General features: G+C 49.5%; 1 protein-coding gene across 1 annotated transcript; it reads left to right on the forward strand.

The window, feature by feature from the left end:
- The first annotated feature begins 893 nt into the window (after window positions 1-893).
- On the forward strand, window positions 894-22,972 carry slc25a48 (solute carrier family 25 member 48). Its single transcript, XM_072440031.1, has 7 exons — window positions 894-988; window positions 3,492-3,535; window positions 3,816-3,887; window positions 5,932-6,184; window positions 8,606-8,884; window positions 13,906-14,039; window positions 22,669-22,972. The coding sequence occupies exons 1-7, from the start codon at window positions 934-936 to the stop codon at window positions 22,771-22,773; spliced, it is 942 nt and encodes a 313-aa protein (XP_072296132.1). The 5' UTR covers window positions 894-933; the 3' UTR covers window positions 22,774-22,972.

The following is a 22,972-nucleotide window of genomic DNA, read 5'->3' on the forward strand; positions in this document are numbered from 1 at the left end:
CTCTCTCCTCCCCCTCCTCTCTCTCTCACCTCCTCCTCTCTCTCTCACCTCCTCCTCTCTCTCCTCCCCCTCCTCCCCCTCCTCTCTCTCCTCCCCCTCCTCTCTCTCTCACCTCCTCCTCTCTCTCTCACCTCCTCCTCTCTCTCCTCCCCCTCCTCCCCCTCCTCTCTCTCCTCCCCCTCCTCTCTCTCTCACCTCCTCCTCTCTCTCTCACCTCCTCCTCTCTCTCTCTCACCTCCTCCTCTCTCTCCTCCCCCTCCTCTCTCTCTCACCTCCTCCTCTCTCTCTCACCTCCTCCTCTCTCTCCTCCCCCTCCTCCCCCTCCTCTCTCTCCTCCCCCTCCTCTCTCTCTCACCTCCTCCTCTCTCTCTCACCTCCTCCTCTCTCTCCTCCCCCTCCTCCCCCTCCTCTCTCTCCTCCCCCTCCTCTCTCTCTCACCTCCTCCTCTCTCTCTCACCTCCTCCTCCTCTCTCTCCTCCCCCTCCTCTCTCTCTCACCTCCTCCTCTCTCGCTCACCTCCTCCTCCTCTCTCACCTCCTCCTCCTCTCTCTCCTCCCCCTCCTCTCTCTCTCACCTCCTCCTCTCTCGCTCACCTCCTCCTCCTCTCTCACCTCCTTCCTCCTCTCTCTCCTCCCCCTCCTCTCTCTCTCCTGTACCTCCTCGCGGCTCCTCACCATGGCTTGCACCTCATTGGCCGAGCTCCCCTCTCCTCTCCTCGCTCCTGATTGGCCCCGGGGCGCGCTCGGACACGCCCGCCGCGCGCCCTCATTGGCCGCAGGCTCCAGACCTGTCGGGGCTCCGGGGTTTATCTGAGCACGCGACAATGACGGCTTTATTCCCTTGTAAGTGACGGGGCCGCGCGCGGACTGCAGCGGTGCCACTTTGTGACTGTTGGAGAGACGCACGCGGCTGACGCACGCGGCTGACGCAGAGATGCAGAGCTCCAAAGGCTTTCGGCTGGACGACTTTATTGCGGGATGGATTGGAGGTCAGTCGCGCATTTTTTCACTCAAATCCTGAAGTTTGACGCAATTTAAATGCCGCAAACAGAAACACATGTGCATTAGGCAAGTTTTTCTCTCGTTTCTGCTCCGATTTGACTCTGAAATTGAGTTATTATATTGATTTCTTTGCCATGCCTCTGTAAACCGGCTCTTTTACGCCTTTTTCTCTTGCAAAAGCGCGTTCTTGTGGCAGAATAAACGCTTTACAGTGGGATCGGACGCAATCGTGTTCCCATGACTCCCTGCGGCGTTTGGCTGCATGTGCTCGTTGTTTACACGCGTCTGACAGTGGCCGCTAGAGGCGCTGTGGCGTCGCTGTGAGTTGCGTAAACATTGAGCTTGAGTTTAACCCACATTTCACACACGTCACGAGGTCTGAGGGTAAACTTTAGTGTGTTTAAGTGTCGTTAGTGACTTAATGAAACCTTATGTACGGCATGTTGTGTAAATCAAGTGTTACCACTGGATTTAATCCTCATTTACACCTGTTTTTCCAGTTTTGTGTGGCAAAAAACACACATCTAAGATAAGAAGATAAGATATTCCTTTATTGTCCACACATGGGGAAATTTGGCTGTTGCAACGCAGGTAGATACAGAGGAAAAGGACAGATAAATTATATGAAGTTTAAAAAACACTCTTAATAGAAGAACTCTTATAAGCAAAACTCTTGTAAACAAATACTCCTATAGACAAAACCTCCCATGTCTTTATAAGGAATCTAGGAGAAAATAAAATAAAAACAGCTAGCGTAAGACAAAATAATACTTATAATAATGGTAAAATAAACATTCTATTTACATCAGTTATATGCACATGAATGTGACATTATTGCACATGGTTAAGTCAGTATTGCCCATGGTTACATCAGTATTGCACATGTTCAGGACAGTGTTTGTTAGAGTGTGACAGCAGCAGAAGGACAGACTGTGAAACGTCTCCTTCACACAGCGAGGGTGGATCAGTCACTGAAGCTGCTCTCCAGAGAGGACAGAGTGTCCTGCAGGGGACAGAGTGTCCTGCAGGGGACAGAGTGTCCTGCAGGGGGTGAGACTCATGGTCCAGCATAGATGTGAGTTTAGCCAGGACCCTTCTGTCCCCACCTCCTGCACCGAGTCCAGAGGACAGCCCAGGACCCTTCTGTCCCCACCTCCTGCACAGAGTCCAGAGCACAGCCCACACTTTCAATCAATCAGACTGATATTTTAGTTTGCAACTTAAACAAATGGTTGTGTTTTGTGGTGTTTTTTCATGCTCAGAAATGAACCGAATCACCTTTATTCGCTTACCCTACTCACACTGGACATTTGCAGCTGTAAAGTGACATTCGGAGCGATGTTGGGCCTTTCTGTCGCCGTGTGTTTGGGTACAACTCTTGGCACAGGAAGAGTCTGGGATCAGCTCCAACGTTCAGCCCCTGAATGCGACAAAAGTTCAGGACGTCCTAAACGCTGAGAACAGACTCGCAGATTTGCACTGTAACCGACGGCAACCCATGAAACAACGGTGAACCATAACGAGAACGCACTGTGTTCAACTGTCGAGCGTTTATTCTGTTACACATGTTTTTGATGCTTAAAGTGACGTATGACAAGTTTTACAGTGTTATAATTTTGACATTATTTGGTGTATTTGTACCTGTTGTACATATTAATGATAGTTTTACACCAATCGAGCAGGTATTTGTGGAGAAAACGTTGAAAAATCTGTATAAAATGACAGGAAGTGAATCACCACACCAGGGACACTCATACAGGAAGTGACATCACACCAGGGACACTCATACAGGAAGTGAATCACACCAGGGACACTCATACAGGAAGTGACATCACACCAGGGACACTCATACAGGAAGTGACATCACACCAGGGACACTCATACAGGAAGTGACATCACACCAGGGACACTCATACAGGAAGTGACATCACACCAGGGACACTCATACAGGAAGTGACATCACACCAGGGACACTCATACAGGAAGTGACATCACACCAGGGACACTCATTCCACTCAAACTTTATGCAGAATTTACACAAAGAAACAACTTTTTTGACTCTTTAATTCAACAAAATAAAGTTGCGAGTTTTGGCCCAGTGGTTGCTGGGTAATTTCCTACTGTGATGTCATCAATTACAAACAGGAAGTGAAATCATAAACCTAAAAAAATAGCTATTCTTGGAAAAAATGTGTATGTATTTTTTTTAGCAAAATTCAAAATATGATTATCTTAACTGCGTTTCAGTTCAATGAGTCGTCCGACCTGTAGAGGGCGCTTTAAAAAACAGAATCTCCACTAGAAAAGTTACGTAGTTCACTTTAACATTTCTTCTTTGAGTTGCCATCGTTTGGCCTTTGGTTTGGAGACGGTTCAATTATGGAAGTGCGATTTTTCAGACTAGATTTGCGATTGCGTTTGGATCATGATAAATCCTGCAGCCTGAACACAAAGGGTCATTTACCACGATTGATCTGCTTTTGTCCACAGGAGCGTCCAGTGTCGTGGTCGGACATCCACTGGACACAGTCAAGGTACGAAGAGCGTCCACTTTCTCCACTTTAACCCCAAAGCATTTGTCATGTGGTTTAGTCCTGGTTTAGACCTGGTTTAGTCCTGGTTTAGACCTGGTTTTGACCTGGTTTTGACCTAGTTTAGTCCTGGTTTTGACCTGGTTTAGACCTGGTTTAGCCATTTAGCCCTGGTTTAGTCCTGGTTTAGTCCTGGTTTAGTCCTTGAACACACAAACACACAGTTCTAGCATGTTCTTGTTGATCGTTGATGTTAAAAGAACATGGTGTTTGTTCTGTTCAGACTCGACTCCAGGCGGGGAAAGGCTACAAGAACACGCTGCACTGTGTCCTCAGCATCTACAGGAAAGAGTCGGTAAGACAACGCACGACTGAACCACAGACCTTCAGGTCGGAGGGCGAACGCTCCGACTAACGAGCCACTGCCCAAAGCAAAGGAAACAGAGAAAGAGAGTTTTTTCTTCTGTTACTGCAAATACAGTGAGGTTTAATATGACATTACTGTTGAAATGCACTGAAGTAAAGGTCACACATGTGAAGTAAAGGTCACACATGTGAAGTAAAGGTCACACATGTGAAGTAAAGGTCACACATGTGAAGTAAAGGTCACACATGTGACGTAAAGGTCACACATGTGAAGTAAAGGTCACACATGTGACGTAAAGGTCACACATGTGAAGTAAAGGTCACACATGTGAAGTAAAGGTCACACATGTGACGTAAAGGTCACACATGGGACGTAAAGGTCACACATGGGACGTAAAGGTCACACATGTGACGTAAAGGTCACACATGTGAAGTAAAGGTCACACATGTGACGTAAAGGTCACACATGTGAAGTAAAGGTCACACATGTGACGTAAAGGTCACACATGTGACGTAAAGGTCACACATGTGAAGTAAAGGTCACACATGTGACGTAAAGGTCACACATGTGACGTAAAGGTCACACATGTGAAGTAAAGGTCACACATGTGAAGTAAAGGTCACACATGTGACGTAAAGGTCACACATGTGAAGTAAAGGTCACACATGTGACGTAAAGGTCGTAAAGGTCACACATGTGACGTAAAGGTCACACATGTGACGTAAAGGTCAAACATGTGACGTAAAGGTCGTAAAGGTCACACATGTGACGTAAAGGTCACACATGTGACGTAAAGGTCACACATGTGACGTAAAGGTCGTAAAGGTCACACATGTGACGTAAAGGTCACACATGTGACGTAAAGGTCAAACATGTGACGTAAAGGTCGTGTTGATTCGGCGTCACAGACAAAAGCTCCTTCTGTCTCGCTTTCCCGTCAGCGGCGTTTGTTTTGGCGTCGCTCGCGTGTTTCACTCCCTGAAACCACGAAGAAACGTTTGGCCACACACACAGACGGCGCATAGGTAAAACCCTGCAAGCCACGCCCACTGCCACGCCCACTGCCACGCCCCTAAGAGACGGGACAATATCAACAAACACACCTGCAATTAAAGAGAACTCATAAAACTAGCCACGGCTCAATCAAATGTGCCTAAAATGTCCAAAATATCACTTTGAGATGAAAACATGTACAAAACACACTTTATTAGTCTTTAATCCCGGCATAAATATCCCCAATCCAGAGGTCAAAAAGGCAAAAAATGTAAGAATAATATGAAAAGAAAATGCCACTTTACAGTTTAAAGTTTCTACGTTTTGATTGAACCGGTCGTTTAAATCATAATGACAACATTTTGAGATGCTCCTCCCCTATCCCCCCAGGACCCCGCCCAGCCTCCCCGTGCGGACCAATAGGGTTAAACCTGCACTTCCTGAACACGCCTGGTGCTTGCTGGCGGCCATTTTGCTCGTGTTAGCGTTTCTCAAACTCTCCTGGTGAAATAAAGGTTCAATTAAAAAGATAAATAAAGTTACTCATTGAATGCATCCAAAAACCATCAGAGTAAAACTTCTGGACTAACTCAGTTTTCATACCGCTAAGCTAGCATCTTGTCCAGCGCTAAAGTAGTAAACATAACGCAAATGTCTCTATTTTTGGACGTAATTCTCACTTGGATCTTTCACCTGGTTCTTCATTTACTAATGTGTTTATTGTTAAACATAAATGAGCGAACACACGATGTACTGACGCTAGTGACACTGTAATCAACACACTTTTTGGGCGCTTCAGTCGATTAATCACTCGAGGTCATCTGAGTGTAACAGCGTTTTTCATTGGATGACTAATACGTTTTTTATGAGATTTTTAAGGATTCATTCATAAACAACGGCAGAAACACAAGCTGGAACACGTATGCACTTTTCAGTCGACTACAACCGCACCGATCTTCACCGCCGATCCCACCTGCGGCTGAGTTGACCGGGGAAAGTGTGCAGAGAAATAACGCAGCGGTCTCGTATGTGTTTTCAGGCGATGGCGTTCTTCAAGGGCATGTCTTTTCCCCTGGCCTCTATCACGGTGTATAACTCTATGGTCTTTGGGTTCTTCAGTAACGCGCAGCGGCTCATCAGTAAATACAGACACGGTGACGGACGACACCCCTGCTCGCTCTCGGACCTCACCCTGGCCAGCATGCTCACGGGGCTGGTCTCGGTGGGTCTGGGGGCCCCCGTAGACCTGGTCAAGATCCGGCTGCAGATGCAGACACAGACGCTGCTCACAGGTAACGGCCGAGACCCGGTCGAATCCCGGTGTATCTGTGTTCGGCCTTGGTGTGGTCCCGGTGTGGTCCTGGTGTGGTCCTGGTGTGCAGTGTTGGGAAAGTTCACTTTCTACTTGAACTAGTTCAGTTCATAGTTCATAATTCAAAATTTTGAACTAAGTTCACAGCTCCAAAAAAATGAACTAGTTCAGTTATTTTTTTCAATATTATGCAATAATTGTTCTAAATTATTTCCACAGCCCAAATACAACCACAGGCAACAATTATTGTATTATTTTATTGCTGAAAATATGTGTCAGATTTCATCTTCATCCAATTTTGAATCCTTACCCAGGATTTACATTCACATTGAAGGGACAGACTTCCCCATGTGTTGCTGTCCATTCAGCACCACAGTATATTCTCAAAAACATGAGGGAAAACTTGCTGGGCAAAGTTTGCACATAAATGTTAGATTGTTCCCATCCTCACCGACCTCATCATAAAACTCACGTAACTGGTCGTAGCAGGGCGACTCCTGCTGCTCTGTTGACCACACGCTGCTGTCACGTCAATGCTGCTTTTTGTTTTGATGCACGTGCGCAGTGCGGTGCGACACGCGAAATCTCTGTCTGTCTCCGCGATCTTTCGGCCTCTACAACTGGAGCTCTCACACTTGCCAGACACAGGCTCTTTTTGGGCAACTTAACTGACACTTTATTGAACGAAAATTAAAAAGAATGATTTTGCCGTTCACAGACACCAGAATAAACGCGTTCACAGTTTAGTTTTTCAGCCGTAATACCGTTCGTGCAGTTCAAGTTCACCAAAATTATGAACGCGTTCATGAACTTTCATTCAATGAACGCGTTCAGGTACAACACTGCTGGTGTCCTACTCTCGTCAGGGTGTAGTCCTGCTCTCGTCCTGGTGTAGTCCTGATCTCGTCCTGGTGTAGTCCTGATCTCGTCCGGGTGTAGTTCTGCTCTCCTCCGGGTGTAGTTCTGCTCTCCTCCGGGTGTAGTCCTGCTCTCGTCCGGGTGTAGTCCTGATCTCGTCCGGGTGTAGTCCTGATCTCGTCCGGGTGTAGTCCTGCTCTCGTCCGGATGTGGTTCTGCTCTCCTCCGGGTGTAGTTCTGCTCTCCTCCGGGTGTAGTCCTGCTCTCGTCCGGGTGTAGTTCTGCTCTCCTCCGGGTGTAGTCCTGCTTTCGTCCGGGTGTAGTCCTGCTCTCGTCCGGGTGTAGTCCTGCTCTCGTCCGGGTGTAGTTCTGCTCTCGTCCGGGTGTAGTCCTGCTCTTGTCCGGGTGTAGTCCTGCTCTCGTCCGGGTGTAGTCCTGCTCTCGTCCGGGTGTAGTTCTGCTCTCGTCTGGGTGTAGTCCTGCTCTCGTCCGGGTGTAGTCCTGCTCTCGTCCGGGTGTAGTTCTGCTCTCGTCTGGGTGTAGTCCTGCTCTCGTCCGGGTGTAGTCCTGCTCTCGTCCGGGTGTAGTCCTGCTCTCGTCCGGGTGTAGTCCTGCTCTCGTCCGGGTGTAGTTCTGCTCTCGTCCGGGTGTAGTTCTGCTTTCGTCCGAGTGTAGTTCTGCTCTCGTCTGGGTGTAGTCCTGCTCTCGTCCGGGTGTAGTCCTGCTCTTGTCCGGGTGTAGTCCTGCTCTTGTCCGGGTGTAGTTCTGCTCTCCTCCGGGTGTAGTTCTGCAGAAGCTTGTGGAGATTAGATAACAATTATTCACAAACAGAATTAGTATTTCACTAATTGACCTTTTGCGATGAATCAATTAACTTCTTCAAAGCTCGTTCTGATTCTAGACTTCCCAACCTCGACACAGAAAGATAACGGCTCACGTTTGTAAAGGCGCGGCCACAGTAAAACACGCAGTTAGTCATTGATAACCCTGAATGACTCTGTAAAGCGATAAACAACGTATCAGGAGCTTTAAACGCTGCGTTGCCCGCTCACATTAGCCTATATTTATTTGTCTTTAGAGTTTCGCCGCGTGAACTTCGACCCCGGCTGTGGACCGTGTTTATGCCGCGCAGAACGCTGGAAACGCAGCCAAATCACAAGAGCAATGAGTGTATCGCGGTTTTAAAGTATCATTAAACTATAAATTATAAAAAGGTTAACGAGGGCACAGTGTGTGTCAAAAAGAGTTCAGAGATTGAAAGTAACATTTCTATCAGAAGTGCTGTTTGATTCTGTTTTTGTTTCTTTGAGTCGTTGAAACACGATTGACCTCGAGACGACGTCATGTCATCAATGTTTGGGCTTTAGCATCAGTCAAATTTACCCATTTAAATATGTTTGATCAAGTTAATTTATTTAATTCTCCCCTCTCCCCCCGCCCCTTCTTTCTCCCCCCGCCCCTTCTTTCTCCCCCCTTCTCTCCCCCCTCCCCATCTCTCTCCCACCTCCCACTCTCCCCCCGCCCCTTCTCTCCGCCCCCTCAGAAAACCTGCACCTGGCCGGTAACACGGCCCTGTCGGTGCGCTCGGTGGCGCTGCCCGCGGCCTCTCGCCTGTACCGCGGGCCCATCCACTGCATCAGCTCCATCCTGCAGACGGAGGGCGTTGGGGGCCTGTACCGGGGGGCGGGGGCCATGGTCCTGCGGGACGTCCCGGGCTACGCGCTCTACTTCATCCCCTACACGCTGCTGTGCGACCTGCTCAAGCCCGACGCCACCGCCAGCCCGCACCCCTGCTCCATCTGGCTGGCCGGAGGAGTCGCAGGTCAGACGCTGGGGGGCCCGCGGGGGGGCGGAGCCCGAGGGAGGGGGCGGGGTTTATGTGGTGATGGGGGAGGAGTCATAGATATGTGGAGTGTCAAGCGAACTCTGGTGCGCGATTCCAAAACTCTTCACTTGGAATCGGCATTACGATTAATCGGTCCAGTTTGGCCCGACTCTCAAGGGATTTATTTTTATATATATATATATATATATATATATATATATATATATATATATATATATATATATATATATATATATATATATATATATATATATATATATATATATATATATATATATATATATATATATATATATATATATATATATATATATATATATATATATATATATATATATATATATATATATATATATATATATATATATATATATATATATATATATATATATATATATATATATATTATATATATATATATATATATATATATATATATATATTTTATATATATATATATATATATTATATATACACATTTCAGAAGCCTCTTATGACGACGACACGAACAAGGCCGTTTACGTCGCCCGGATCGGCGTCACCGGGGCCCCATCCTGGAGCCAGGCCTGGGATGGGTGCTCCATGGCGAGCGCCTGGTGGCCGGGTCTTACCCCACGGGGCCCGGCCGGGCACAGCCCGAAAGAGCGACGTGGGGCCGCCCTCCCGTGGGCCCACCACCCGCAGGAGGATCCATAAGGGGCCGGTGCAGAGAGATCTGGGCGGCAGTCGACGGCAGGGGCCTCGGCGACCAGATCTCCAGACACAGAGACTAACTCTGGGGACATGGAATGTCACCTCGCTGGGGGGGAAAGAGCCTGAGCTTATGCGGGAGGTTGAGCGATACCGACTAGATATAGTCGGCCTCACCTCCACGCACAGTTTGGGCTCTGGAACCCATCTCCTCGAGAGGGGCTGGACGCTCCACTTCTCTGGTGTTGCCTGCGGGGAGAGGCGGCGGGCTGGTGTGGGCTTGCTGATAGCCCCTCAGCTCAGCCGCCACGTGTTGGAGTTTACCCCGGTGAACGAGAGGGTCGCGTCCCTCCGCCTTCGGGTGGGGGACAGGTCTCTCACTGTTGTGGCGGCCTACGGGCCGAACAGCAGTGCAGAGTACCCGGCCTTCTTGGAGTCCTTGGGAGGGGTACTGGACAGTGCACCGACCGGGGACTCCGTTGTTCTACTGGGGGACTTCAACGCCCACGTGGGCAATGACAGTGACACCTGGAGAGGGGTGATCGGGAAGAACGGCTTCCCCGATCTGAACCCGAGCGGTGTTCAGTTATTGGACTTCTGTGCTAGCCACGGATTGTCCATAACGAACACCATGTTCAAGCACAAGGGTGTCCATCAGTGCACATGGCACCAGGACACCCTAGGCCGGAGGTCAATGATCGACTTTGTTGTCGTGTCATCTGACCTCCGGCCGTGTGTCTTGGACACTCGGGTGAAGAGAGGGGCAGAGTTGTGAGCCGATCACCACCTGGTGTTGAGTTGGATCCGCTGGCGGAGGAGGAAGCCGGACAGACTTGGCAGACCCAAGCGCATTGTGAGGGTCTGTTGGGAACGTCTAGTGGAGCCCTCTGTCAGTAGGGTATTCAACTCGCACCTCCGGGAGAGCTTCTCCCATGTCCCGGGGGAGGTTGGGGATATTGAGTCCGAGTGGACCATGTTCTCCGCCTCCATTGTTGATGCGGCTGCTCGGAGTTGTGGTCGCAAGGTCTCCGGTGCCTGTCGTGGCGGCAACCCCCGAACCCGGTGGTGGACACCGGAAGTAAGGGATGCCGTCAGACTGAAGAAGGAGGCCTATCAGGCCACTCTGGCTTGTAGGTCTCCGGAGGTCATCGACGGGTATCGGCAGGCCAAGCGAGCCACGGCTCGTGCTGTCGCAGAGGCAAAAACCCGGGCCTGGGAGGAGTTCGGGGAGGCCATGGAGGAGGACTATCGGTCGGCACCAAAGAAATTCTGGCAAACCGTCCGGCGCCTCAGGAGGGGGAAGCAGTGTCTCACCAACACCGTTTACGGTGCGGGTGGAGGCCTGCTGACCTCAACTGGGGATGTCGTCGGACGGTGGAAGGAATACTTTGAGGATCTCCTTAATCCCTCAGTCACGTCTTCCGAAGAGGAAGTAGAGACCGGGGACTCAGAGGCTGGCTCATCCATCACCCAAGCTGAAGTCACTGAGGTTGTTCGCAAACTCCTCGGTGGCAGGGCTCCGGGGGTGGATGAGATCCGCCCTGAGTACCTAAAGTATCTGGATGTTGTAGGACTGTCTTGGTTGACACGTCTCTGCAACATCGCGTGGCGTTCGGGGACCGTGCCTCTGGACTGGCAGACCGGGGTGGTGGTCCCTCTGTTCAAGAAGGGGGACCGGAGGGTGTGTTCCAACTACAGAGGGATCACACTCCTCAGCCTCCCGGGTAAGGTCTATTCCAAGGTACTGGAGAGGAGAATCCGACCGATAGTCGAACCTCGGATTCAGGAGGAGCAGAGTGGTTTTCGTCCCGGTCGTGGAACACTGGACCAGCTCTATACCCTCCATCGGGTGCTCGAGGGCTCATGGGAGTTTGCCCAACCAGTCCACATGTGCTTTGTGGATCTGGAGAAGGCTTTCGACCGTGTCCCTCGGGGTGTCCTTTGGGGGGTGCTCCGGGAGTACGGGGTCCGGGGCCCTTTGCTCAGGGCTGTCCGGTCCCTGTATGACCGGAGCAGGAGCTGTGTTCGCATTGCCGGCAGTAAGTCAGACCTGTTCCCAGTGCATGTTGGACTCCGCCAGGGCTGCCCTTTGTCACCGGTTCTGTTCATAATTTTTATGGACAGAATTTCTAGGCGCAGTCAGGGGTCGGAGGGTGTCCGGTTTGGGGACCACAGGATCTCATCTCTGCTGTTTGCAGACGATGTTGTCCTGATGGCTCCATCAAACCCGGACCTGCAACATGCACTGGGACGGTTTGCAGCCGAGTGTGAAGCGGCTGGGATGAGAATCAGCACCTCCAAATCCGAGGCCATGGTTCTCGACCGGAAAAAGGTGGCTTGCCCTCTCCAGGTGGGTGGGGTGTCCTTGCCCCAAGTGGAGGAGTTCAAGTATCTCGGGGTCTTGTTCACGAGTGAGGGAAGGATGGAGCGTGAGATCGACAGGCGGATCGGTGCATCGGACCGTTGTGGTGAAGAGGGAGCTGAGCCGAAAGGCAAAGCTCTCTATTTACCGGTCGCTCTACGTTCTGACCTCACCTATGGTCATGAGCTTTGGGTAATGACCGAAAGAACAAGATCGCGGATACAAGCGGTCGAAATGAGTTTCCTCCGCCGTGTGGCTGGGCGCTCCCTTAGAGATAAGGTGAGGAGCTCGGCCACACGGGGGGAGGTCGGAGTAGAGCCGCTGCTCCTCCACGTCGAGAGGAGCCAGCTGAGGTGGCTCGGGCATCTGTTCCGGATGCCTCCTGGGCGCCTCCCTCGGGAGGTGTTTCAGGCATGTCCCACCGGGAAGAGGCCCCGGGGAAGACCCAGGACATGTTGGAGAGACTATGTCTCTCGGCTGGCCTGGGAACGCCTCGGGATCCCCCCGGAGGAGTTAGAGGAAGTGTCTGGGGAGAAGGAAGTCTGGGAGTCCCTGCTCAGACTGCTGCCCCCGCGACCCGGCCCCGGATAAAGCGGCAGAAGATGGATGGATGGATATATATATGTGTATATATATATATATATGTGTGTATATATATATATATATATATATATATATATATATATATATATATATATATATATATATATATATATATATGTGTGTATATATATATATATATATATATATATATGTGTGTATATATATATATATATATATATATATATATATATATATATATATATGTGTGTATATATATGTATATATATATATATATATATATATATATATATATATATATATATATATATATATATATATATATATATATATATATATATATATATATATATATATATATATATATATATATATATATATATATATATATATATATATATATATATATATATACACATATATATATATATATATATATATATATATATATATATATATAATTGTGTTCAGTACATTTTATGCATTTTTTTTTTACAGTGAAAACTCGAACACCTCAAATCTAAACACCTAAACTCAGACCTAAACAGTCCCAGTCGGTCTAAACAAAGTCTAAATAGTGTCCAAAGGTCATTTTGGTCCTTGATCTCTGGTTCTGTTTCCGTCACTTCTGCTCGGGACGTATCCATCTATCGAGTCCACGGCAGGAGTTCGGGATTATATGGATCGATGCTTGAGCTGCACTTTTGTTCAGATCCTGTAGCGTTCGAGTCAAGGCCCCTGGTTCTTCTCACCAGATGTTTCGTCCCGATACATTTTTGTCTTTCTGTCGAAGCACAGAGGCGTTTATCTGAGGCGAGGGGCATTTATCTGAGGCGAGGGGCCTCTACGGGAGCTGATAAGGGACAAACAACAAAGCGCAAACTCAAACTGTGAATGCACGTGGAGTTTCTACACCGTCAAGACTCACTTTCAGCAAATTAATGATCTAAGATGAGCGCGTAACAGCGAATGCGTTATAAAGTTTATATATGTACTTCCTGGTTGGACACGAGCACAAATATGATACGGGCAGAGGTGATTCCACAGCCGTTACCATAGTAACCAGACTGTAAACAAGGGCCAAACTCCACATAAACGACACAACAGTTCTGATCTGACACAATAAGACCATAAAACACCTTTATTTAGTCCAACCATGGTTCAAACTGTCGCTGTGTCGCACACTGATGACATCACAGAGGGTTTCAGTAGCATCAGCAGTAATAGTAGTAGTAGATTCAGTAGTAGTAGTAGCAGTAGTAGTAGTAGATGCAGTAGTAGTAGTAGTACAATATTCTTTTGAAGTACTTTTACTCTTGTGTGATATTGGAATACTGGCTGCAGTGTGTGGCTCTGTTTTGAGCCGTCTTGTTTCCCGCTCCAGGCTCCATCTCGTGGGTGACGGCGACTCCGGCCGACGTGGTGAAGAGCCGGCTTCAGGCGGACGCTCTGCTGCAGCGCAAGTACAGAGGCATCGCCCACTGCATCGTGCACAGCTACAGGAGCGAGGGGGCGCAGGTGAGGCCAGCAGGGGGCGCTACAGGGGCGCAGGTGAGGCCAGCAGGGGGCGCTACTGGGGCGAGGGGGCGCTACAGGGGCGCAGGTGAGGCCAGCAGGGGGCGCTACAGGGGCGAGGAGGCGCAGGTGAGGCCAGCAGGGGGCGCTACTGGGGCGAGGGGGCGTTACAGGGGCGCAGGTGAGGCCAGCAGGGGGCTCTACTGGGGCGAGGGGGCGCTACAGGGGCGCAGGTGAGGCCAGCAGGGGGCGCTACAGGGGCGCAGGTGAGGCCAGCAGGGGGCGCTACAGGGGCGAGGAGGCGCAGGTGAGGCCAGCAGGGGGCGCTACTGGGGCGAGGGGGCGCTACAGGGGCGGAGGTGAGGCCAGCAGGGGGCGCTACAGGGGCGAGGGAGCGCAGGTGAGGCCGGCAGGGGGCGCTACAGGTGCGAGGGGGCGCTACAGGGGCGCAGGTGAGGCCGGCAGGGGGCGCTACAGGGGCGAGGGGGCGCTACAGGGGCGCAGGTGAGGCCGGCAGGGGGCGCTACAGGGGCGAGGGGGCGCAGGTGAGGCCTGCACGGGGCGCTACAGGGGCGAGGGGGCGCAGGTCAGGCTAGCAGGGGGCGCTACAGGGGCGAGGGGGCGCTACAGGGGCGAGGGGGCGCTACAGGGGCGCAGGTGAGGCCAGCAGGGGGCGCTACAGGGGCGAGGGGGCGCAGGTGAGGCTAGCAGGGGGCGCTACGGGGGGAGGGGGCGCTACAAGAGCGAGGGGGCGCTACAGGGGCGAGGGGGCGCAGGTGAGGCCAGCAGGGGGCGCTACAGGGGCGAGGGGGGGCAGGTGAGGCCAGCAGGGGGCGCTACAGGGGCGAGGGGGCGCTACAGAGGCGAGGGGGCACTACAGGGGCAAGGGGGGGCAGGTGAGGCCAGCAGGGGGCGCTACAGGGGCGAGGAGGCGCAGGTGAGGCTAGCAGGGGGCGCTACAGGGGCGAGGGGGCGCTACAGGGGCGAGGGGGCGCAGGTGAGGGCGGCAGGGGGCGCTACAGGGGCGAGGGGGCTGTGGCTTCGAACACCAGGCCTACTCTGTTTTTTTCCATCCTCAGTTTAACTGGTTTAACTCTGTTTAACTGGGTTTAACTGGTCTCTGCGGTGATAACGATGACCTTTCCTCTGGGACAGTTCCACTGTAAAAACAGATGTTTTATCACTCTGAAACTTGAGCTTCCCAGAATGACCCTGAGTCATGTGATCTCCTCATGAGCAGCTGAACTTTAGATTGAGTTTCACATAAATCACGTGCATGGGAAAAAAAAACAGACGGAAAATCAATACTGACACAGCATGTGCAGAGCGAGAAGAACATGCAACAACACAACATGCTCATGTGCAGAGCGACAACATGAAGAACATGCAACAACACAACATGCTCATGTGCAGAGCGACAACATGAAGAACATGCAACAACACAACATGCTCATGTACAGAGCGAGAAGAACATGCAACAACACAACATGCTCATGTACAGAGCGACAACATGAAGAACATGCAACAACACAACATGCTCATGTGCAGAGCGAGAAGAACATGCAACAACACCACATGCTCATGTACAGAGCGACAACATGAAGAACATGCAACAACACAACATGCTCATGTGCAGAGCGAGAAGAACATGCAACAACACAACATGCTCATGTGCAGAGCGACAACATGAAGAACATGCAACAACACAACATGCTCATGTGCAGAGCGACAACATGAAGAACATGCAACAACACAACATGCTCATGTACAGAGCGAGAAGAACATGCAACAACACAACATGCTCATGTGCAGAGCGACAACATGAAGAACATGCAACAACACAACATGCTCATGTGCAGAGCGAGAAGAACATGCAACAACACAACATGCTCATGTGCAGAGCGACAACATGAAGAACATGCAACAACACAACATGCTCATGTGCAGAGCGACAACATGAAGAACATGCAACAACACAACATGCTCATGTACAGAGCGAGAAGAACATGCAACAACACAACATGCTCATGTGCAGAGCGACAACATGAAGAACATGCAACAACACAACATGCTCATGTGCAGAGCGACAACATGAAGAACATGCAACAACACAACATGCTCATGTACAGAGCGACAACATGAAGAACATGCAACAACACAACATGCTCATGTGCAGAGCGAGAAGAACATGCAACAACACAACATGCTCATGTGCAGAGCGACAACATGAAGAACATGCAACAACACAACATGCTCATGTGCAGAGCGACAACATGAAGAACATGCAACAACACAACATGCTCATGTACAGAGCGAGAAGAACATGCAACAACACAACATGCTCATGTGCCGAGCGACAACATGAAGAACATGGAACAACACAACATGCTCATGTGCTGAGCGAGAAGAAAATGCAACAACACAACATGCTCATGTGCAGAGCGACAACATGAAGAACATGCAACAACACAACATGCTCATGTGCAGAGCGACAACATGAAGAACATGCATCAACACAACATGCTCATGTGCAGAGCGAGAAGAACATGCAACAACACAACATGCTCATGTGCAGAGCGACAACATGAAGAACATGCAACAACACAACATGCTCATGTGCAGAGCGAGAAGAAAATGCAACAACACAACATGCTCATGTGCAGAGCGAGAAGAACATGCAACAACACAACATGCTCGTGTGCCGAGCGACAGCATGAAGAACATGCAACAACACAACATGCTCATGTGCAGAGCGAGAAGAAAATGCAACAACACAACATGCTCGTGTGCCGAGCGACAGCATGAAGAACATGCAACAACACAACATGCTCATGTACAGAGCGAGAAGAACATGCAACAACACAACATGCTCGTGTGCCGAGCGACAGCATGAAGAACATGCAACAACACAACATGTTCATGTGCAGAGCGAGAAGAAAATGCAACAACACAACATGCTCATGTGCAGAGCGACAACATGAAGAACATGCAACAACACAACATGCTCATGTGCAGAGCGAGAAGAAAATACAACAACACAACATGCTCATGTGCCGAGCGACAACATGAAGAACATGCAACAACACAACATGCTCATGTGCAGAGCGACAACATGAAGAACATGCAACAACACAACATGCTCATGTGCAGAGCGACAACATGAAGAACATGCAACAACACAACATGCTCATGTACAGAGCGAGAAGAACATGCAACAACACAACATGCTCATGTGCCGAGCGACAACATGAAGAACATGCAACAACACAACATGCTCATGTGCTGAGCGAGAAGAAAATGCAACAACACAACATGCTCATGTGCAGAGCGACAACATGAAGAACATGCATCAACACAACATGCTCATGTGCAGAGCGAGAAGAACATGCAACAACACAACATGCTCATGTGCAGAGCGACAACATGAAGAACATGCATCAACACAACATGCTCATGTGCAGAGCGAGAAGAACATGCAACAACACAACATGCTCATGTGCAGAGTGAGAACATGAAGAACATGCAACAACACAACATGCTCATGTGCAGAGCGAGCAGAACATTCAACAACACAACATGCTCATGTGCCGAGCGACAATATGAAGAACATGCAACAACACAACATGCTCATGTGCAGAGCGACAACATGAAGAACATGCAACAACACAACATGCTCATGTGCTGAGCGAGAAGAACATGCAACAACACAACATGCTCATGTGCAGAGCGAGAACATGAAGAACATGCAACAACACAACATGCCCATGTGCAGAGCGAGAAGAACATGCAACAACACAACATGCTCATGTACAGAGCGAGAAGAACATGCAACAACACAACATGCTCATGTGCCGAGCGACAACATGAAGAACATGCAACAACACAACATGCTCATGTGCAGAGCGAGAAGAACATGCAACAACACAACATGCTCATGTGCAGAGCGACAACATGAAGAACATGCAACAACACAACATGCTCATGTACAGAGCGAGAAGAACATGCAACAACACAACATGCTCATGTGCCGAGCGACAACATGAAGAACATGCAACAACACAACATGCTCATGTGCTGAGCGAGAAGAAAATGCAACAACACAACATGCTCATGTGCAGAGCGACAACATGAAGAACATGCAACAACACAACATGCTCATGTGCAGAGCGACAACATGAAGAACATGCATCAACACAACATGCTCATGTGCAGAGCGAGAAGAACATGCAACAACACAACATGCTCATGTGCAGAGCGACAACATGAAGAACATGCATCAACACAACATGCTCATGTGCAGAGCGAGAAGAACATGCAACAACACAACATGCTCATGTGCAGAGTGAGAACATGAAGAACATGCAACAACACAACATGCTCATGTGCAGAGCGAGCAGAACATTCAACAACACAACATGCTCATGTGCCGAGCGACAATATGAAGAACATGCAACAACACAACATGCTCATGTGCAGAGCGACAACATGAAGAACATGCAACAACACAACATGCTCATGTGCTGAGCGAGAAGAACATGCAACAACACAACATGCTCATGTGCAGAGCGAGAACATGAAGAACATGCAACAACACAACATGCCCATGTGCAGAGCGAGAAGAACATGCAACAACACAACATGCTCATGTACAGAGCGAGAAGAACATGCAACAACACAACATGCTCGTGTGCCGAGCGACAGCATGAAGAACATGCAACAACACAACATGTTCATGTGCAGAGCGAGAAGAAAATGCAACAACACAACATGCTCATGTGCAGAGCGACAACATGAAGAACATGCAACAACACAACATGCTCATGTGCAGAGCGAGAAGAAAATACAACAACACAACATGCTCATGTGCCGAGCGACAACATGAAGAACATGCAACAACACAACATGCTCATGTGCAGAGCGACAACATGAAGAACATGCAACAACACAACATGCTCATGTGCAGAGCGACAACATGAAGAACATGCAACAACACAACATGCTCATGTACAGAGCGAGAAGAACATGCAACAACACAACATGCTCATGTGCCGAGCGACAACATGAAGAACATGCAACAACACAACATGCTCATGTGCTGAGCGAGAAGAAAATGCAACAACACAACATGCTCATGTGCAGAGCGACAACATGAAGAACATGCAACAACACAACATGCTCATGTGCAGAGCGACAACATGAAGAACATGCATCAACACAACATGCTCATGTGCAGAGCGAGAAGAACATGCAACAACACAACATGCTCATGTGCAGAGCGACAACATGAAGAACATGCATCAACACAACATGCTCATGTGCAGAGCGAGAAGAACATGCAACAACACAACATGCTCATGTGCAGAGTGAGAACATGAAGAACATGCAACAACACAACATGCTCATGTGCAGAGCGAGCAGAACATTCAACAACACAACATGCTCATGTGCCGAGCGACAATATGAAGAACATGCAACAACACAACATGCTCATGTGCAGAGCGACAACATGAAGAACATGCAACAACACAACATGCTCATGTGCTGAGCGAGAAGAACATGCAACAACACAACATGCTCATGTGCAGAGCGAGAACATGAAGAACATGCAACAACACAACATGCCCATGTGCAGAGCGAGAAGAACATGCAACAACACAACATGCTCATGTACAGAGCGAGAAGAACATGCAACAACACAACATGCTCATGTGCCGAGCGACAACATGAAGAACATGCAACAACACAACATGCTCATGTGCAGAGCGAGAAGAACATGCAACAACACAACATGCTCATGTGCAGAGCGACAACATGAAGAACATGCAACAACACAACATGCTCATGTACAGAGCGAGAAGAACATGCAACAACACAACATGCTCATGTGCCGAGCGACAACATGAAGAACATGCAACAACACAACATGCTCATGTGCTGAGCGAGAAGAAAATGCAACAACACAACATGCTCATGTGCAGAGCGACAACATGAAGAACATGCAACAACACAACATGCTCATGTGCAGAGCGACAACATGAAGAACATGCATCAACACAACATGCTCATGTGCAGAGCGAGAAGAACATGCAACAACACAACATGCTCATGTGCAGAGCGACAACATGAAGAACATGCAACAACACAACATGCTCATGTGCTGAGCGAGAAGAAAATGCAACAACACAACATGCTCATGTGCAGAGCGACAACATGAAGAACATGCAGCAACACAACATGCTCATGTGCAGAGCGAGAAGAACATGCAACAACACAACATGCTCATGTGCAGAGCGACAACATGAAGAACATGCAGCAAGACAACATGCTCATGTGCAGAGCGAGAAGAACATGCAACAACACATCATGCTCATGTGCAGAGCGACAACATGAAGAACATGCAACAACACAACATGCTCATGTGCAGAGCGAGAAGAACATGCAACAACACAACATGCTCATGTGCAGAGCGACAACATGAAGAACATGCAACAACACAACATGCTCATGTACAGAGCGAGAAGAACATGCAACAACACAACATGCTCATGTGCAGAGCGAGAACATGAAGAACATGCAACAACACAACATGCTCCGGGTCACTCCGGTCACTCTGGGTCACTCTGGGTCACTCCGGTCACTCTGGGTCACTCCGGGTCACTCTGGGTCACTCCGGGTCACTCTGGGTCACTCCGGTCACTCTGGGTCACTCTGGGTCACTCCGGTCACTCTGGGTCACTCCGGGTCACTCTGGGTCACTCCGGGTCACTCCGGTCACTCTGGGTCACTCTGGGTCACTCCGGTCACTCTGGGTCACTCCGGGTCACTCCGGGTCACTCTGGGTCACTCTGGGTCACTCCGGGTCACTCTGGGTCACTCCGGTCACTCTGGGTCACTCTGGGTCACTCCGGTCACTCTGGGTCACTCCGGGTCACTCTGGGTCACTCCGGGTCACTCCGGGTCACTCTGGGTCACTCCCAGTCCGGCGATGACATGACCATGACCTGAAGCAGGTCAAAGGTCATCAGCTGGAGTCCGAATATGGAATCAAAATAATAGATCAAAGGAAAACAAACACACAGAAAAACAGGGAGTTTTTACAGAGACTCTGCCGCCACGGCCTGGTTTACAGAGACTAAACCTGGACTAAACCAGGACTAAACCAGGACTAAACCAGGACTAAACCAGGACTAAACCAGGACTAAACCAGGTCTAAACCAGGTCTAAACCAGGTCTAAACCAGGACTAAACCAGGACTAAACCAGGACTAAACCAGGACTAAACCAGGACTAAACCAGGTCTAAACCAGGACTAAACCAGGACTAAACCAGGACTAAACAAGCTGTTTTTTTGTGTTTCTGAAGTGTCTCTCTTTATGGCTGGTCCTGACTCTGTACTCTAGCTGCTGGTTGCTCTGACCTCTGACCTCTGACCTCTGCTGGGGTGTATGGGACCATATAGAGGTTTATACATGAATAACACAAGTTCAGAGTTAGTTCTTTGCAGACTCGGGGCCAGTGCACAGATGTTTAGACCTGGAGCGATGTCCATGTGCTGTAGTCGGGACGTCCCGTGAACAGTCCATCTGCCGGGGACAAAGGCGCGGTTTAGTTTCCACGGATACGGCTGGGTTGAAATGCCTCTGATCCTCCAGCTTCAGAATCACTTTAAACGTTCCTCACTTCTTCTTTCGGTTTCATCTTCGCTCTTGGGCGCGACGGGGTCAAGTGTCGTCGTGATGGGACGGGTTATTTCTGGCAGAGTGGTTTGCCTTTCAGTGATCAGGCTGTCTACATCCACAGACGACATGTTATTCAAGACTCTGACCTCACACGGAGCCGAGGGCCACAGTGCCACACCCTTTGGCAGCGCCCCCAGGGGCCCGAGCAGGAGATGAATAAAACTCGATCTCGCCGTGGAAACAGAACCTCCTGGTTCTCATCTAATCCTGGACAAACTGCTTCACTGAGGTGTGGACTAAACCAGGACTAAACCAGGACTAAACCAGGTCCAAACCAGGTCTAAACCAGGTCCAAACCAGGACTAAACCAGGACTAAACCAGGACTAAACCAGGTCCAAACCAGGACTAAACCAGGACTAAACCAGGTCCAAACCAGGACTAAACCAGGTCTAAACCAGGTCCAAACCAGGACTAAACCAGGACTAAACCAGTCTGTATGTTTAGGACAGGATTAAACTGACCTCACAGATTCTTTACATTTTTGCTCAGTTCAGAACTGGGATTAGAATCGTTACATAAGAGTTAAACTCAGAGTTTAGAGTTAATCTGTGGAGTTATTTGAGAAAGAGTTAAGTCTGGAAAATAAAAACACTGGACACGGTAAACACGGGGGAGGAGCTTCTCAACACGGGGGAGGAGCTTCTCAACACGGGGGAGGAGCTTCTCAACACGGGGGAGGAGCTTCTCAACACGGGAGAGGAGCTTCTCAAAACGGGGGAGGAGCTTCTCAACACGGGGGAGGAGCTTCTCAACACGGGGGAGGAGTTTTTCACGCTGGTCGTTGTTGTTGTTGTTGTTCAGGATGAAAATGCAGAAAAATGTCTTTGTTCAAATCTGGTACAAATATACAGACCTCATGTTGTTGTTGTTGTTGTTGTTGTTGTCGTCCTCAGGTGTTCTTCCGCGGGGCCTCGGTGAACGCCATCAGAGGGTTCCCCATGAGCGCCACCATGTTCCTCACCTATGAACTGTCATTGCAGTTCTTCAGGGGCCTCTGAGAACTGAGAACCACCACAGACCTGCTCCGTGAGGGCCCCAGAACCACCACAGACCTGCTCCGTGAGGGCCCCAGAACCACCACAGACCTGCTCCGTGAGGGCCCCAGAACCACCACAGACCTGCTCCGTGAGGGCCCCAGAACCACCACAGACCTGCTCCGTGAGGGCCCCAGAACCACCACAGACCTGCTCCGTGAGG

The sequence above is a fragment of the Eucyclogobius newberryi genome, unplaced genomic scaffold (assembly GCF_026437365.1).
Source record: "Eucyclogobius newberryi isolate DKJ021-1_F unplaced genomic scaffold, fEucNew1.0.hap1 SCAF_11, whole genome shotgun sequence".
Lineage (NCBI taxonomy): Eukaryota > Metazoa > Chordata > Actinopteri > Gobiiformes > Gobiidae > Eucyclogobius > Eucyclogobius newberryi.

Excerpts from the sequence above, each read along its gene's own strand:
- slc25a48 (XM_072440031.1), top strand. The coding sequence starts at position 934 with ATGCAGAGCTCCAAAGGCTTTCGGCTGGACGACTTTATTGCGGGATGG. Across the intron at positions 3,888-5,931 it reads GCATCTACAGGAAAGAGTCG|GCGATGGCGTTCTTCAAGGG; the intron begins GTAAGACAACGC and ends ATGTGTTTTCAG. Across the intron at positions 6,185-8,605 it reads GACACAGACGCTGCTCACAG|AAAACCTGCACCTGGCCGGT; the intron begins GTAACGGCCGAG and ends CCGCCCCCTCAG.